The 18,858-nt window shown below is 55.3% G+C and overlaps 1 protein-coding gene across 1 annotated transcript; it reads right to left on the bottom strand.

The window, feature by feature from the left end:
- Positions 1 to 449: 449 nt before the first annotated feature.
- Ppp1r9b (protein phosphatase 1 regulatory subunit 9B) lies at positions 450 to 17,690 on the bottom strand. Its single transcript, XM_036195723.1, has 10 exons — positions 15,800 to 17,690; positions 11,998 to 12,130; positions 10,465 to 10,585; positions 6,889 to 6,993; positions 5,843 to 5,978; positions 5,193 to 5,345; positions 5,058 to 5,111; positions 2,595 to 2,824; positions 2,244 to 2,340; positions 450 to 2,042 (listed from the first exon to the last, which is right to left on the bottom strand). The coding sequence occupies exons 1-10, from the start codon at positions 17,165 to 17,167 to the stop codon at positions 1,989 to 1,991; spliced, it is 2,451 nt and encodes an 816-aa protein (XP_036051616.1). The 5' UTR covers positions 17,168 to 17,690; the 3' UTR covers positions 450 to 1,988.
- Positions 17,691 to 18,858: the final 1,168 nt, after the last annotated feature.

Genomic DNA, 18,858 nt, shown 5'->3' with positions numbered 1-18,858 from the left:
AACTGGGACCTAGCTACTAGGGCAGCTAGGACTATGTGAGGTCTCTCAAGCCAGCCCAGGAGGGTCAAAGAACATTCTCTGTGACCTTGGGGACAGCAATGCTCTGAAAGCGATCTCCTAGGTCACCCCCAAGAAAACTTTGGTCCTCCTGGTACTTCACAGGAGACCTCTGGGGTCTTGCAGACTGCTCAGTTCTCAGGAGAGGAGTTGCTTTTCAGTCCATTTTCTGGCTTGCTCAAGAGACTTGGTGAACGGGGAGACCTGAAAAACTGTCTAGAGACCCCACGAAAACTGAGCAACGGCGGCGAGTGGGTTTGCTGAGACTGGGGTTGGAAAACTGAACTGGCGTTGAGATCATCTCTAGGTCCTGGGCAGAACTAGAAAAAGGTGGGGAATTTCTGGTATCCCTCCCTCTCCCCCTTTCAGCGCATCAAGAAAGCAGGCAGCGAGGCTCTGGGGGCTGCTTTTATGGGGACGACCTGACAGAGGGCATGGTCCGTACAAAACCAGGAACAATACATACATATATATATTATATACAGAGACGGGGTCCTCCAAGGGCGGGGCAAGAGCGCTGCCGGCCAAGACCGGAAGTACATCGAGGACCCGCCCACCCGGCTCCGCCCCCTCCATCTGCCTAGGTGAAGTGCAGGGGCCGGGCACTGTGACAGCCAGCTCTTTCCGGGGAGTCGGGGAACGTCTAGGGGCGGGAGAGGGGCAAGAAATACTGATTGATGGAATGGTCTATTTACAGGGGTCTAGGAGAAGCCAAAAAGGACAGAACAGGGTCGTTTAAAAACAAAAAACCGAACAGTAACCTAGGCTTGGGGCAGGGGCTGTGGAAGTGGCAAAATGAGATGGATTTTGAAAGGGGAGGGTACCTGAGGGGGTCTCACCTCCCTTGGTCCAAGCCCCAATTTGGGGTTAAAGTGGGGAAACTGAGTCAATTTCACTTAGAAAGCAGGCTGACAGCAAGCAGCCCTGGTCTCCAAAAAGATTAGTAAAATTTTGCCCTCCAGTGAAAACATTGGAAAACGGTGGGGGAGGGGCGGAGGGGAGGCTGAGCCTCTTGGATGGTAACACAAGGCTTCCAGGTGTGGCCCTGGGCTGGGCCTAGCTCCCCAGTGAGAGCTCTGCAGGCACACCACCTAAGCTGACCTCCCTCCCTCCTGGCATTCCTAGGCTAGACCAAGGAAGCCTGAACCCCAGAGTGGCCTCAGGACAGTTCCAGGAGGAGGCTATGGCTATTTGGCACCTGGGAGAGGGGAGGCACAAGAAGTGGAGGGTCGCTGCCCTTCCTAGGAAAGGGGGGGCCGGATTCCAGGTGTTTTGGACTCATCCTCTTCCCTACTCCGGCTCTCCCCCCACCCCACCAAGGATACATGAGAAATCAGTGCAGGACCAGGCCCAGCCTCTGGCTCAAGGGTGGGCTCTATCCCTCCTGGGATGGGGAGCAGGGGTGGGAGATGTTGAGGCAACCCCTCCAAGCAGGAGGCCAGAACGGAACAGACAGCACAATGGTAGGGAAGAGGAAAGGGCCAAGAAAGTAGACTCTCAAGTCAAGAGGCCCAGGGGCCACACGGACCCGGTGGGCAGGGAGCAGCCTCCAAGTGGTGAGATGCTGGGACAGCCCCAGCTCCACTCCGGTCCAGAGACACAGGCTGGAGGTTGTAAAGGCTGGCAGTTTGGTCTGCAGGTCCTTGCGTCCATCCACCACCCAGGTCAGCTTCTCTCACTCGGCCTCTGTACCTCAGCCCCATAGAACAAGGAGGCTACTCTTCCAGCCACCATTGTCTGCCCGGGCCACCCTAAAGGGGCCTGTAGTATGGGCCCTCTGGTCCCTGAAGCTGGGGGAGGTGGGGTGGAGGAGTGGGGGGGGGAGTCGGGGCACCTGTCCCCAGGCTGGTAGGGGTGGGGTGGGGATTGAGGACAGGGGGGTGAGGATAATGGGAGGGGATTATTATTGTCCAGTCAAGGAGTGACTCCGGTTAAGTCGAATTGGAATTCCTCAGTGTTTGCAGGTTTCCTTCCAGTTCTGAGATCTAGAACACAAAGGCAGGAGGCATCAGGCTTGGCCACTGAGCATGGGCCCTGCCCCCACCCTCCAGCTCTGACCCTAAGCTCGCTCGCTCGGTGGCCGGTGGCCGGCAAAACAGTCCTTCCCAAACATCAACAGTGTTGTTCTTTGATTCTGGCTCCTATGATGCTCCCTCTGGAGGCTGCTCAGGGCACCCAGGCTCTACCTTGTCCAGAAGCTTGTCCATTTCCTCCTTCCTAGCTAGCTCCGACTCTTCCAGTACCCGACGCTGGGCAGTCTCTTTTTTCAGGAACTCGATCTCCCTGGAGACAGGTGAGGCACAGATGGTGGGTTAGGGTTTATGGTGTGGCTTCGGTCCAGGCAGAAGGAGGTTTTCCCAAGGTCACTAGGGCCTGGGTCTGGTATTCAGCCATTCCAGCTCAGGTACCCCACCATGGTGCCCTCTAACTTCTGTACTTGTCTCCCTACTTGGCTGGAGGAAGGCTGGGGTGGGGACTACCACTGAAGGGCCTTTCCAGCCTGCCGGGGCCCAGATGCGAACGCTCCTCACACATACTTTTGCTGGTAGTCCTTGATGAGCCGTTTGGCCTTGCTGTACTTGCGCTCCAGGGCCTGATACTGGGCCTGAGTCTCCCGCAGGTGCTCGTCCACGGCCTGGCACAGGCTCTGGGCTTCACCCCAGTAACCCTCCAACTTCTCCATCCGCTCCTTGTTCTCCTCCACACTCTGCTCCAGCTGGGCCTTCTCCACCCGCCAGCGCCCTTTCTCCTGCTCCAGGCTCTGCAACTGTGAGCAAAGAGCAGCCCTGGGTTAAAGGGGGCCAGAGTGAGCCATGGAGCCAACAGTCCCCAGCAATCCCTGCACCTGTGGAACCTACTGGCCCCCAACTACTAACTAACTCTCAGGCAGACCTCAGAGTTCTCCCAGGGGGTAGCATGCACCCATGAGTCACTGATTAGCAACTTCTGCCTTATCCAGAAGATGGGAGTGACATGCCTCAAGGACAGTGAGATACTAGATATGAAACAGTCACCACCAGCTCTGCATCCTCTGCAGCCCTGGTGTGCTGACCAGCCCCTATCCCTGGAGAGTCTCAACTGATCCTGCCCCTCTCCAGCTCTCGGGTAACCTGGGACCCTCCCCTATCAAAAGCCAACTTTCCTGGCTTGCTTGCCTGGGAGAAGGTGTCACCACCTCAAGGCAGTCCCAGTACTCAGTTTCCAATTCCTGGTTGTCCTTTTTTTCTTACCCACTGCAAACACCTCATGCTTTCAGTAACTCAGGCCTTCCTGCAGACCCTGGGACTTTGCCACAGGGCTTTTGCAGGTACTGTTCCCTCTGCTGGGAATGCCCCATCTACCCTTCCTCAATACTCTTGCTGTGTATCATTTTCCCAGAAAAAGCCTGCTGAGACTTCAGTAGGGCAGCACCCGCCTTCCAACTGAATGGGGTTCTTCCTGCTCTAGGGCCTCGGTAACCCTGCTCCACAGAGCCTATCAGGTAGTAACAGCAGTCAGTGGTGTGCAGACTCTTAAGACGCACAAGGACAAGAATCAGCTCCCCGCTTTTGCTCCTAACTGCCTGAAGTGGCATGAACTGTCCAGAAGCTACCCTAGGTGTCTGTCAATTGAATGCCTCTTTGCTTCCTGAGCCTGAAACCACCCGTGACCCACCCTCTGCTTCCTGCCCTGAAAACACCCTCAAAAATGTAGCCTCACTTGCCCTTCCCTTTCACCCTTGGCCTGTACTCTGACTCACCCTGACAGGTTCTGCCCAGACTTCTAACCAGTTTGTCCATATCCAAGTCCTTCTTATCCTTGAGCCCTGTCCCCCACCCCCATTTCCTAGGTGGTGAACTTCCAAAAACAAAAAACAAACAAACAAACAAAAAAAAAAAAACTCTAGGGGCCACAGCTCCAAGCCCATAGAACCAAGGCTGCAGCTCTTGGAGGGCTGAGGTCTATACACTGTCATTTCTAGCTTTCCCACCACCCAGCTGCCTCTGCCCTCTCCCCACAGGAACACCTACCATACCCTGGCAGGGCCTCCTCTCAAAGGCAGCTGAAATCTCCCTCCTAGGCACCCATTCCCTGCCCTCCTCCATCCATGTGGGAGAGAACACACACATCCCTGTTGCGCTGCGTCTTCTTGGCCCCTGGGGATCGGTTTTTCTCCCACTACCCTGGAAACCCTGTGGGAGTTGGGACTCCTTTAATATAGTCTGGGTGTCTACAACGCCTGGGAGTGTGTGGGTACCCAATGTGCTTGTAAGCATCTGGTAGGCATGTACAGTAACCATGTGTGTCACCAGCTGGTACTGTCAGCACCAGCATGCATGCTGCTGGCCCAGGTGATGATGTACATGTCCCCTGACACTCTCACTAGGCCAGGCAGCCTGCATGGTGGCCATGTCCATGCGTTTCTGTGACCTCCAGGGTAGTGTGGATCTACCTATTCAGGCCAACCAGCCATAGGTATATGAAAATAATGTCTGTGCAGACAGGAGTGTGCAGGGCTCTGGATGAATGGGTCTGGGGATTCAGGCTGGCATGTGTCAGTGTGTTTACCTCTGTGTACTTTAGGTAGTCAGAAAACCTCCCTCTTATCCCTAGGCCTGTGCAGAGTAGATGAGTGTTCAACAGTAAACATGGACACCAAGAATAGGAGTTGGTTTGTCTCCACGGACTTGATGACACTCTGACTTCTGACTGAGCACCGACCCTGTGCCGGGCTACAGACTTCCTGTATCTGCTGCTGCAGATGTCCATGGAGCAGCTCCCTGGTTTCTCTCTATGATGTTGGCAGCGCTTTCATACCTCACCTTACATATGATGGGATGGAGACCCAATTAATGAATAGGGGCCAGAGCTTGGGATCTTAATCCTGATATCCCTGGCCTCACAGTAGCCCACGGTGGAATGGTGTGTGTGTGTGTGTGTGTGTGTGTGTGTGTGTGTGTGTGCCCTCAGCCCAGCTCTTCAACATGCACCCACATGCACATGTACATGCACACCCTCACCTTACGCTTCAGCTGCTGGATTTCCGCTTCAGTGACAGCATGCTTGATCTGGAGCTGCAGACACAGGGTGGCACTCAGCCCCTAGGGCCAGCTCCCCGCCTGCCTTCCCCCACCGCCCAGGGCCCTTCTTCCAACCTCCTTGAACTTGTGCACCAGCTTCTCTGGCTCCATCTCCACAGGGGACAGTGCATCCTCATTCTCTGCTAGTTCGAACACCTCGATGGCCATCTCGCCCCCTGGGAACGTGGGGCTCAGTTCTTCATCTTCATCCGTGGCGTACTCTCCTGTCTGTGGAGGGATGCAGGCAACATGGACCTGTTTACTTCCCCTCCCTCGGCAACCCTGCTGCCAGGCCTGAGACCAGCAGCAGGATGCTCATGTAAGACTGGGGGCTAGCCAGGGGGGTCTCCATGGATAGGACAGGCAAACTGCGAGACTCTGAAGAAACTTCCTTCCTGTTTTACCCATAACATAGCTTCCTTGACGACCCAACCCTCTCCCGCGACCAGGTTCCCTCAATTAGGGGCTCTACCCTGCTCCCAGAATAAGGACTCAGAGGGGCCTATATTTTCCTTCTAGTTACAAGGAGACCCTCTGAAGACAGAGAGTGGGACTCCTCTGTTTGACCAGGGGGTCCTCTGAGGGGAGGGTCTGCTTCTCTCTCTCTCAGACCATCAGCTCCCCTGGGGGTTTGAGTTTCTTGAGCAGGCCTGGAAAAAGTAGTTGAGGCCAATGGCTGCACTGCGTCATCTGACCACCAGAGGGCAACCCTGCAGAGTCCCTACCTCCTCATCCTCCTCTCCATACTGGGCGTATCTCTGCTCCATCATCTCCCGCTGCCATCTCTCCTGCTCCAAGGTCTGCTGAATTAGCTGGGCCACTTCGCTCTGTTCCCCAGGCCGCTCCCGGCCAATCATGAACCTGCAGGGACACCAGAGTCATCTGTCATACTGGTGTCATCCCAGCCTGTCTTCAGCCGGGCATGCCACTGCCCTCCCTCCCTCCCAGGGGAGGTGAAGTGAGAGCCGACAGAGTCCAGAGGCGGTGGAATTAATAATGAATGGGGGAGCTGGGGCTCCCCCAGGGCTGCCTACCAAAAGAGGCAGGAAGACCCGATAGCCTTCCCAGCCACTTTTGGGAAGGGGATGTCAGCCAAACTTTGGGCTGGGCTACAGGGGAACGTGAGCTCAGGAGCTCTCAGCATAGGAGCATTTCCCACCCAAGAGAAAAAAAAAAAAAAAACAAAGCAGGGGAGTGGCCAAAATGACCTATCCTAGGGGATGGGGACGAGACCAGATAGGTGTGTCTTGGACGTGCTCCAAGCCCCTGGTCAGGAAGGGGCAGGATGATGGCAATTGCAGATTAGCATGGGGAGGAAACAGTGGGACTTCCAGGCACCAGCTCCTCCTCCCCCAGCCACCCACATCCTGTTACTCTCCAGCACCCTCTCCTGGGGGCAGCACCCCTCTCAAAGGGGGGCAGAGAGTGATCCCCAGGTGTCCTGCCAGAGGTGCACACAAACTTCTATTCAACCCAATGGAGCAGCCTTACCAACAGGACATGGTGTGGACCTGCAGGGAAGAGGAAGCTCTAGGTAGGGGAACTGAGTTTGGCTGGCAGTCATTTGGTTGGCAAGGAAGGAGAATAAGCCAAGAGAAGAGCATGGGGGGACATGAGCCTGGAAGCCGGAGTCCCAGTAGTGAGCAGGAGCCAGGGATCCAGGGATGGGAAGGCAGGCCTGGGGCGGGGGCTGCAAGTCTAAGTCCCTCTGGCAGGGAACTGGTGCCACGAGGGGACTAACTTCCTGCCTATCCCCTCTCTTGGCTCTCACCGCACTCGGCCCTTGGTGTTCCTGAGGACAGAGGCTGCGAAGCTCTGGGTCACTCCCACCAGGCTTGTCCCATCCACCTCCACCAGTAGATCGTTTACTTGGATCCTAGAGGAAGTGACATTTGTTAGGGTGTCATGAGAGGAACAGGAGGTGGGTTAAGGGTGGACTCTTCCCATCAGAAACTCAGTCTGGCATACAGTTCTGGCAACAGGCGGCATTGGAACTCATGGAACACGGCTGGGAGGTTGGCAAAGCCATGCCTGAGTGAGCCTTGGAGAGGCAATCCCTGCGGACCCCCTGTCCTGAGGACCTCATGCTGTCATTGAACACAGCTCTGAGTGTTGCCTTCATGGTCACCACATCCCTCATCATCTCTGAGTTGTATGAAAACTCTCAGAGACTCTTCTAGCCCCCTCACTGGGCAGTGTTACTGGTACTTATAAAAAATAATAGTGACTGACTTTTTCCAAAAATTGCTGCTGGAGCAGATTAATGATTCAACCCCCACACTTAGAAATAATTTAGACATGTAGACTTGTTAGTACAGTTAGGTTATGGTGTTTTTGTTAATGGCGTTGAGGTAGAAAACCTTGGGGAACAATTTAAAGTTCAGCAAGGCACTTAGGTGAGTGAGGGAAACGTTGAGGTCAAGAAACAAGACCCAAAACAGCCTGGTTATTATTAGCTGATGTGCTTTTCTTGCTAGGATGGGTTGGTGATCAAAGGTGATGATTAATTCCTTGTACCCATTTCTGCCCTCAGCTTCCTGATACAAAAAACTGTTGACCAACAGGCACGCACCCTGAGGACTAAAAATAGAGCTGACTTTCTTTGTTTTCATATGTAAAAGTTTAGATTTGTGTGAATCAAGATTTTTTTTTTTTTTTTTTTTTTTGGAGCTGAGGATTAAACCCTGGGCCTTGTGCTTGCTAGGCAAGCGCTCTACCACTGAGCTAAATCCCCAACCCCAAGATTTTTTTATAAGATTACCTTTTAAGATTAAATAATAAGATGATTGATCCTTTCCTTGTAAACTGCAAAATATAGCCTGCCAATAAAGGAACTGGCTGAGAAAAATACCTTGCTTGCTTACACTCTGTTAATTTATAACAAGTTGCTTGGACATGTGGGTTATTGAAAATAATGTTTTTCACCTGTAATACATGAAATGTTTAATCATGTAAAGGAAATGGGAAATGTGTTTTTTTTTTTTTTTTTTTTTTTTTACTTGTAGGCAGAGTTTTCCCACCCCAGCAGCCATTTCCAAATTACATATAAATGCTAGGCCAATAGCTCAGGCTTATTATTAACTAGCTCTTACAACTTAAATTAACCCATTTCTATTAAACTACATTTTGCCACATGGCTCATGGCTTTAAGAAGGGTTATTCCACAGAATTTACTTGTATTCATTGTAATCATTCACTTAAAAAATAGAATGTAACCATTTTGTAATGTTATACTGCTTGAAAGATTATGATGGGGCATATAAGCTGTAAGGGAAAAAATAAGTTAGTTAAAAGGAAGACATCAACAGAGACAGAAGGGATACATCTGGATAGAGGTTAAAAAAAGAAATAAAAAGATGAGAGAGAGATGATAGAAAGACCCTAAAGGGCTGTGTGTGTGTGTGTGTGTGTGTGTGTGTGTGTGTGTGTGTGTCTTTCCCTTTTCTACCAGCCCCAGAGAATTAAGTTTTACTCCCTCAAATAGAAAAGTCAACTGAGTGATTAGTCTGCTGACTCTGTGGCTCCTCCTCAACTCCTGAGCTGCTGAATGCTGGCCCTCACAACAGCAGTCAGAAAACACAGCTGCAGTTATCCAGGACCAGAAAAGGTGGCAGGCACACTTCCTGTAATCACATTATTGTCTCTCCAGTCATACTCAACAGTGTGCTGTGATATGCTCAGAGGAAGATGGGGTAGTGGCCTAGCCTGTGAGGGGATGCCAAAGATGAGGGAAGACTTGGGCACCTCCTTCCTCCACTTCCACCTCCTGGGAGGTCTCGGGCTTTTCAGGGCTTCAAGTAGAAATGGAGAGAATGCCTGATGGAAACAGTTTTCTCCCGTATAACCTACATTCTCATGTGGGCACTAGCTCATGATGCTTACACTCCCGCTTTACTAACAAACAGGCGATCGACCATGGCCAAGCTCTGGAAAGGGAGGGGAGGTAAATGCCAGAAAGGATGCCATCCTTTCTGCTCCTGTTGCCCCCGTGCCACCCAGGCCATGGCAGGCAAAAGCCCTCTGAGTTGGGCACCCATGACTCTAACAACATGACCTTACAGTAACCCAGCCCTCATCTGTCACATGGAGGGGGTGTGGGTGTCAACTCTTCACAGCTTTCCTGAGGGAAAGCCTTGTAACATTTCCCGCTTCCTCCCCCCTGCAACACACACAACAGAAAATCTGGCAGAGAGGGCATGGATGCCAGAGCTCTTGTGCCCTTCATGATCCTTCAGAGAATGCCAGTCCTCCGATCACAGATGTTCCACACAGGCACGCACCTGTGCACATACAACGAGCAACTTCAGCCCCAGAACATGGGGCCATAACTAGCCTAATCCTATCCATACCTGGATCCCTGGCTATCTATATTCCTGCTGTTGGTTTCCAGACTTAGAATTCCTTCTACTCAGGCTGGGGATGTAGCTCAGTTGGTAGAGTGCTGGCCTTGCATGCATGAGGCTCCGAGTTCACAAGGAACCTTTTTTATTTGTTTTTGTTTCTGTAAGACAGGATCTCACTGTGTGTCCCCGGCTGTCCTGAAACTCATTATGTAGAACAGGCTGGCCTTGAACTCAGAGATCCACCTGCCTCTGCCTCCTAAGTGCTGGGCTTAAAGGCGTGTGCCACTATACTTGGCTACAAGGAACCTTTCATATACTCACTGGGTCTTGCTAGTCCCTGCTTGGCCTTCGGCTCTCATTTTCAATATCAATCACTTCCTCTACGAAGCCGGCCCGTCAGAGTGGCCAGGCCCTCCAACTTTGCACCTTCACATATTCTTCTCTATCCAGCCAGTTTGTTTGTTCTGTCTGGTATCTGTCTACTTTATTACACTGCTTGTTTTCTGAGGGCAAGGCCTTATACACTGACTGCCAGAGCCTGGCACCAACCCAGTGAGAGTCAGGCTCTTAGTATGTGTTAAGGGAAAGAAATACGAAGCCTTATTCCAGACGCACAGCCCGTGTTCTTCCTACTAGAGCCAACACGCACCCTGGGCCAGTACACACGGTACTAGGTACAGCCTAGCTTCACACCCCTCCCCCATAGAACGTGCAGGCCCTGGGGAGGGCTTCCATCTGTTCATGGCTGTCACCCCAAAGCCTAGCACAGCACCTGCACAGCGGTGCTCCTTGAATCTCCAAAGACACACGTCACACACACGCAGGCCTCCTTGAGGCTGCCCCCCAGGTGATGACTGCTAAAAGAGACTTGAGGGGCTGGGGATTTAGCTCAGTGGTAGAGCGCTTGCCTAGCAAGCGCAAGGCCCTGGGTTCGATCCTCAGCTCAAAAAAAAAAAAAAAAAAGAGAGAGAGACTTGAGGAAGGGTGCAGAATGAGGGTGGTACCTGCCATCCCGATGGGCTGCGCCACCCTCAGTTACGGTCTTGACGAAGATGCCCAGCTTCTCCAGGCCCATGTCGGCTCCGGCTCCCATGCCAATGATGCTGATGCCCAGGCCCTCAGAGTCTGTGAGGCAGAAAGGGAGAAGCCATGGCTGGCAGGGATCCTCTGCCCTCTACCCACCCCAAGGTCAAGTTTCCTTTCAGAAACAGTCCTCACACTTAGTCATCCCATGATGGGGAAAGACCCACGGTTCTACCCACCTCCTTTTTGGCCAGGCCAACTCAGTGGGGCTACTTCCTGCCCTTTGCCCTATCCAGTGAGCTGACAGGCAGCAGGGTGTGTGAGGGTGGCTGGGGTGTGGTGCACTATTGTGTGTACAGATAAGGGTGTGTGGCTGGGATCGGGGCTGAGCCAGGATTGAGCCCTAAGCCTTTTGGTCTCTCTTCAACTAGTCTCTTCTATGCCCAGAGCTGCAATGACTAAACATGGAGACCCACTGCCTAGTCACATCTGCCTTGTCTGTCCCATGGTTCTCTAGCATCCAAACATAACGACCTTCCCCACAAACACTCCCTGAGGACTGGCACCCTTATCTATTAGATGCCAGGCCTGGGAAGCATCCAAATTCCTCTCTCCCAGTTCCGGGCTCCACTAAGTCAAGTAACCACAGGCAGTGTTGACTGTTCCTGCCCAAAATGTTCACTTTCACTGTGCTATTGCTGACCCCACTACCAGGTCCATCATCCATTATGACCCCTCCCTGTACCCACGCTACTGGGATCTTTTCTTACTTTCTTCTTTCTTTCTAATTGTTTTTTGTTTGTTTGTTTGTTTGTTTGTTTATACGACAAGGTTTCTCTGTGTAGCCCTGGCTGTCCTGGGACTCTCTCTGTAGACCAGTCTGGCCTGGAACTCATGGATCTGTCTGCCTCTGCCTCTCAAAGGCATGTGCCACCACCACCTGGACCACTGTGATCTTTCTAGAATAATAGCCTTTCCAGTCCTTACAATAGCTCCCAATCCCTCTCAGAAATGACCATGCTCTCGCCATGGTCCACGCCACCCCGGTCACACATTCATCCTATGCTAAATGTAGCTCTCCGCTCTACCCCACATTTTCCAAATGGCTCCTCTTTAGAGCTCAGCTCAGGCAGTACTGGCCTGAGAATCTGCTAGCATGGTGGGGCTCCATCAAATGCACAGTGACCCTTCCTTCATTCCTCCCAGCACTTATGATGGCACATAAGGCTGAAGTTAGAGGTGCCATCTCCCTTGGAGCCTGCTTCTTCCTGTCCCCATGCCTCCAACAGAGCCCAGGAGAACATACATGGTGCTCAGGAGATATGTTCACCAAGTATCATTCCTTGGCAACACACTGGAGATGCCAGTGGCTTGGATGCTGACAAGGAATGCCAAGAAAGGCCAGTAGGGGCTGGAGTCAGAAGTCCAGCATGTGGGGCCCCACAGATTGGCAGGACAGAGGCTAACACCACAGAAGCCCCCAGTGTGCTCCTTAGCTTGGCCTGGCCTCTCACCCTTCTCCAGCTCCACAGGAAACAGCTCCAACCTCTCCACACGCTTCTCTAGCTCATATTCCGCAGAGGCCGCCATGGGATCCACGTCCTCATTGCGTCGGTCATAATCCTCATTGGAGTAGGTGCTGAATACCTGGGGAGCAGCAGTTGTCAGAGGTGCATGGGAGGCCAAGAGCGTAGCTGGCAGGATGGGGCCGTGGGCCTGCTGAGTTGCCTGAAGCCCCAGGTCTCTCCCGCCAGAGGCCCTTCCCTTACACCAATCTCCTAAGGAATCCAACTCTCAGCAAAAGGGCTTCCTGGTTCTGGAACCCAGGGGCAAGAGAGCAAAAGACCCACTCCATATTCTATAGTCTGTGTAGGACTAGATGGACAGTCCTGGGGAGACAGCAAGGTCTGGAAGTCTCTGATACCAGGGCAGGGAGAAGGAGAAAAGACAAGAGCTTAGAGTCAGACAGCTGAGGATGGACACAAAGACAGCCGCACACAGAGAAGGAACAGGCTGAGCAGAAGATGGGAAGAGGAGGAGGGGAGGAAGGATGGAGAAGGCACTGGAGGATGCCAGATGGGGAGGGGGAGGGGAGGAAGAGGGAAGGGGGAAAGAGGCAGAGGCACCAGGACCCTTCCCTGCCCAGCAGCTCAAGTGGATGGCCATAGGGAGGTGGAGAGGAAGCAGAGAGGGTCCTTCGGAGCCCCTTGGAGAAGAGAAGGCCATTAACTCCCAGGTAGGCCTCAGGTAGCAGGAGTGGGGGGTTGGTAAGAAAGCTGAGCCCCTATGGCCCTTCCATGCACCAGAACTGCATCCCTGAAGAACGATAGATACCCTTGTCCACAGGCACCAGAAGAACCAGGCATAGGCTCCAAGACTAGTGCTCTAAAGGGTCCAAGGGTCATGGGGCAGAGGCAGTCTCCCTGTCCTTACACAGGATCCCCTGCCCCTCTGCTGCCTCTCTCCTTCTAACTGACCTCTTCCCAGGGCCAGTGAAGAGGAGACAGGGCTTTTTGGACACCTGATGCCGGACCCAGGAGGGGTCTGCAAGGCATTTAATGAGCACCATTTGGGGGCCCATGGCTTCTTTGGCTTGACTGCTAGCTGTGACAGGCTGGAATCCCTTGAAGTCAAGAGGGGACAGGATGGGTAGAGGCAGCTCCATCAGCTAGATGGGCTGGAAGGAAGGAAGGGAAGATACTGTCTCCAGTAAGACCCATGCCAGGCCCTCCTCTGCTCCAGGAGCACGCTCATGGGCACCCTGGTAGGCAGGGTTACTCCTGTGTCCTGGGGTTTGCTGAATGTCATCTCAAACCTCCAGACCCACCAAAGAGGTGCACGGCCATGGTGGGGGGTAGAGAGGATGCTTAGAGGAGCAGCCAGAAGCACAGCGGGGGTTTATGTGTTCACCTAGCTCAATGCCCTTAACTCTGCAGTATCAGATATTCAGGATCAGGCCCTTAATGATCATCCAGCCACTGTGCAGTGGCCAATGGACTGTTCTCCAACATCTGGCCAGTGGTCAGCAGTCCCAGGCTCTTAAAGCAACAGGCTTCCTATTCCACATATAATTTATTACCCAAGGTCACAAAGGGTTAGTTAGCCAGTAGCAGGGCAGGATGGCACCAAATTCAAGATGGGCTGTAGTAGGTGGGTCACTAGTGACTTTGTCCCCATTGCAAAGCTGTTCCAAGCTTTAGGACAAAAGATGGCATAAGCCTGGGTCAGCAAATTGACCCTGGCCCACTTTTTCATCGGAGGCCTCTGACTTTTACCCTATGCACAGGAGACAGCATCCCCCAGCCCTCTCCAAGTCAACCAACCCCTCCCCACTTCCCATCATATACACCCCACTTTGACTTCCCAAACACTGACCTGGGCCTCATCGTCTGTCTACAACCTGTTCACCTTTTGCAGCCTGCTCCTTGCAGGCCAGCCTCAGGCTCGGAGGCCTCAGACCACCAGTCAGTCACTCCTGTTAGCAGAAGGCCCTGGGCTCAGCTATCTCCTCAGCTGACAGTTTGGAATTGTATTCTCTGCCCTGAGCAGATACCCCCACCTACCTCCATAATGGTGACAACTGGGTCAGGGAGGGGCAGAGAACCCTGGCTTCAGAATCAGTATAGCAGTGGCAATGGAGAAGAGCCAGGGGCCCTGGGCCAGGGTGGGGAGAAGGAATAGTCCAGAAAGGCCAAAAGGCAGAGACGCTCAGCCTCTGCACTGCCTTGGCTCTCACGCTAGTGGCCAGCTTGCTTCAGAGTCACCAGGGAGTCCGGAGCACTGCTCCAAATCATGTGCTATTTTTTACCAAAAAATCAGGGTAAGGCGTCAGATATAGACAGAGGCCCAGACCACATTCCCTCTCTATGAGGGCATGGCGCTGTTCAAAGAACCCATGGGGATGGGGCAATGGCCTCTGACACCCTTCCCCAAAACACCACAGCCTCTGCTCCTTCCCGGATCCCACCGCCTTCAGAGGAAACAGGGCATGGAGAAGTATTCCAAATTCCCAGGCAGGGAGGGGAGGGGGCTGGCCACTCTTAACCTTTTAGACCTCTGCTGGCCTGGAAGAGGGGAGGAGGCGGATGGTAAGAGAAACTTGGGCAGCTTTGGTGTCCAGGAGTAGTTATGGAAACTGCAAGCAAACACATGGGGTTTGGCTGGGGCGGGAAGGAGGGGTAGGGTCCAGGCCAGGCTTTGGTGTGCTGTATACAGCCATGGGGCAGGCCAGGTGCTAGGCAGAGCAGAGCACAGCTTGGGAAGGAAAGACCATCAACGCTGAATGTGCCAGCTGAGCTCACAGGGCAGTGGGAAATGGGAGTGGTCTCCTGTTCTTAATTCTCCCCAGGGGACATCTTTCCTTTACCACCACTACCCAGAAGACCTCAAAGCACTGACTGGCACAGCTCACAATCCAATCACCAATAGTGGTGTTAGAGATGGGGGGCCTGAACCCCCCCAAGCGAGCCCCATCCAGAGAATATGGAAAGGGGGGGATTCCTAAGGCTATAGGCATTTAAGTTTGCAAGGCACCTTAGGGGAACTCCCAGACCTACCGCCCTCTTCCTGTGAAGCCTGCGTAAGGCCTACTCTTACTTCCAGAACCACATAAGAGGTGCAACCTTTCCGGTGCAACCCTGGACATGGAAAGCTGGCCCAGCACAGACCCTGAGATGTAGGGTCTTTCCCCCAGCCCCGGTCACAAGGCCACCCTCACAGTCTGCTTCCTTCTTTCAGTTCTGCAAAGTTGGGGTGGGGGTACTGACAGGGAGGGACTGCAGGCTCCCCGTCATCTTTGTTTTGGGAAGTTCCTAGCTCCCCTCTCTCTCACCCCAGGCAGAGCCAACCTTACACATCGGAGAAGCAGGAAGTGTCCCTAAGGTCCCCATCCCTCTCTCCTGACAGCAGGGTATATGCAGGAACAGTATCCTGAGGACACGTCCCACACCCCTTCAGGCCAGCCAAGTCCCAGCCTCTGGCAGCCTCTGGCAGCCTCCAGAAGAAAGAATGTCTGGGGGAGGAAGAGAGAGCAGGTGTCCCAGAGTAGGCGTGGGCCAGGGCGGGATGCTGGGCGGGGCAGCAGGCTAGGAACCTGAGGGCAGGTCACAGCAGGCCACCTTCACAATCACAGACCTGAAAACCTTCCCACTGACAAACAGCTGGAAGTTCCCCACGCCCCCCTCATTGTGGGAACTTCTGGGAACCCGGCTGGGTGGCAGGGGCTGATTCAGCCTGCCAAACACGGATGTCTGGGCGGGGGCGACCACTTGCACGTGGCAGGGGCAGCGCGGGGGGCTGAGGGGGGGGATCACTCACTTGGATCGGTGCGGTGCTGAAATGGATCTTCCGGCTCGGGGCCGGGTCCTCTTCCTCTGAGAGACCGGGAATCTCCACACACCCTGACTCTGGCTCGTAGGGGGGCTCCCCGTCCTCCTCATCTTCTTCATCGTCCTCCTCTAGGGCACTGCCCCCAGAGTCCTCCCCGAGTCCACTGTAGGCGCTCACGTCCACCAAGTCCGCTTCTGAGAAGTCCTCCTTCTTGGACTCATCCACCTCCTCAGATGCCACGTCCGGAGCCCGGCCATTGTCCACCCCCCTCTCTGGCGTCGCCACTGACCCTGCCTCCTCCTCGGGGACCGCTTCGGCCTTGGGCTCCTCGGGTGCGGGGCTGGCTGTGGTGGCCGCGGCGCTGCCATTCTCCAAGGCTGCATGGACGGTCACCTCGGCCTGGATCACTTCCCCGGGAGCCGACTCGGCCTCAGACTCCCCACTTTCCTCAACCTCCACCGGCTTGATCTTGCGCACCTCCCGCGGCTTTGGCGGCGGTCGGGCAGGGGCCACTCGGTGCTGTGGGGGCTGCTGCCCTCCGGGGCCACGCTCCTTCTCGGTCGCGGCATCCCCCGACGGGGCAGGAGGCGGCGGGGGCGGCTGGAACACCCGGGACCGCTTACTGACCAGCTTCGAGTTGACCTGGGGCGCCCCCGCGGCCCGGGGGGGCCCGGGCGCACGGTGAAGGCCGGTCCTCGAGTCGGCTTTCTCGAAGACCGCACTGAGCTGGCTGACCGTCGGCGACACGGCGTCAGCATCCAGCTTGTCCAGCGCCTCGGTGCTGCCGTTGAAGCGCACCACGACGTCCAGCTTCCGGTCCTGCAGGCCGGCGCGCTCCTGTCTCAGCAGCCGCCGCGCCGCGGCCTCCTTGTCGCCACCCGTGGCCGCGGGGACGCTCCGTTCGAACAGCTTCCGCGTCTCCTGCAGCCGGGACGGCGGGTGCGGCGGCGGAGCCGGCTGCGCCGAGGGCGCGGGCTTGGAGTCGAAGCGGCTCACGCGCTCAGACACGCTGGTGCCCAGCTTGAGCAGGGCGCTGTGGTCCACGTTCTCATTCAGGCTGCTGGCCCGCGGCAGGGACAGGCGCACACCGCGATCGGACGCCCGCGGGGCCTCGGCCATGCCTGCGCCGCCTCCCGCCTCACCCGGCGGCCCCGCGGTGGTGCCCATCTGCAGGAACATACTTTTGATGCGGTGGACGTTGGAGCCATATTTCTTATGGTGGGCCGCCTTGGGTGTCTCGTCGGGCCCGGGCGCATCGGAAGGCTTCAGTGCCTGGATGCCCGCTTCGTAGGCGCTGCGGTGCGGGGAGGCGCTCCGGAGGGGACCCCCGGGCCCCCGAGGCTCCGTCTTCATCATGGTGGGGGGAGCCGGGTTCGCATCCCCCCGCTCCCCGCTGCCCCCCTCCAGCAGGCGGCTGGCCAAGTCGGGACCACCGCCCCCTCCCCCCAAAGAAAGAAATCCCGAAAGGCCTTCTATAGAGTCCCCCAGAAACCAAGCTGCCAAAAAACAGTTAACCCTGCTCTAAAGGAGAAAAAAAAAAAAAAAATCTCCGAGCGCCCTGTGTGGGTCGCCTCCCCCAACCAAGCTGCCAGAGACAGCCAGCCCCCTTCGAAAGCTCGAGCGGCCGGCCTGGTGCGGTCGCCCCCACCCAAATTGGAGAAGCGGAGGCTGGCTGGAGCCGCTGGGACCGCGCGCCCAGCCCGCGAAGCAGCGGCCGCGGCGCCGGCTCACATCCTCCGAGGCGGTGTCAGCGGGGCTGGCGGCGCGGGCGCCCCCTACTCCGGCCGGTGGCCTTGGCTCTCGGGGTGCCCGGCATCCCCGCGCCCGTGGCTGCTCCGCTGACCCGGGCCGCTCCGCCGCGCCTCCCTCCCTCCCCCCCTCCCCCCCGCGCCCCGAGCCTCGGTCTTTCTCTGGCTCAGCCCGAACCGCGGCTGCCGGAGACCGAGCGGCTGCCCTTCTCGCCGCCGCCGCTGGGGGACTGGCACCACTGGGTCCTAAAGGGATCGGATTTCCGGGGCCGGAGCCTGTGGGCCCTCCCCTTCCCTTCTCCACTCGGTCGTCTCGCCTCTCCTACTCAGAGTTGGCGGACAGCCTTCCGCAGCTCCTCGGACCTCGGCTAGTCTTCCTCAGCCCTCCCACCCCAAAGCCGGCGGCTTTTCACAACCCGCATAGGCGTCCCCTCATTTAACCCTGGGGGCGGGGAACCATCCGGGCGCAGCCGTCTCCCGGCGTCCCCACTTTGTGAAGGGGTTCTGTGAGGAGGGACCCTGAATCATTCATTCCCTTAAAGGTCCCTAGAGTGTTTAGGGCTATCAGCACCAAAACTGTGGGGTGCTCGGCCAAAGCACAGGTATCTAGCGCCTTCCACACTTGGGGCAGGGGATCTCAGAGGCAGGACCCGGGAGTCTGCATTTTAACAACCGCCGCACCCCCCCTCCCCCAGGGAGTTTTTTCATCCTTCCAGGATGTAAAACTTTGGCCCAGCAATACTTGCGGTGCTGAGGAGAAGTGAAGAAAAGAATGGAGGGTGGGGGGCACATCACCCAAGTGGCAGGAGAATTCCAAAGCTGCCTTTTGCCTTTGGAAGTTTTAAGATGATGTTCATCACCTTACTGCCCACTCTTTTTCCAGGCTTCGGGAGGGTTGTGAATCCTGGCCTTCATAACCCGCCGGAGAACTCCTATCTCTCAAAACAGGAAGGCTTGGGAGGGTGTTGGGGGAAGTTGGAAGAAATGATTCTAGAGGCCTAAGGCCAAAGTTTCCCTATTGACAGTTCTAGCTTGGGTCTCGGATTTAAAGGATTCTGGTCACTGTGTGCAAGTGTGTGTGTGTGTGTGTGTGTGTGTGTGTGTGTGTGTGTGTGTGAGAGAGAGAGAGAGAGAGAGAGAGAGAGAGAGAGAGAGAACAGGAGCCAGGCAGTGATGGTGCATTAATCCTAGCAATCAGTAGGCAAAGGCAGGAGCATCTCTGTGAGTTCGAGCCCAGTCTGGTCTAGAGAGCGAGATCCAGGACAACCAGAGCTGTAACACAGAGAAATCCTGTCTCAA

The sequence above is a fragment of the Onychomys torridus genome, chromosome 8 (genome assembly GCF_903995425.1).
Source record: "Onychomys torridus chromosome 8, mOncTor1.1, whole genome shotgun sequence".
In the NCBI taxonomy this organism is placed as follows: Eukaryota; Metazoa; Chordata; class Mammalia; order Rodentia; family Cricetidae; genus Onychomys; species Onychomys torridus.
This window is presented reverse-complemented; position numbering and strand designations above follow the sequence as displayed.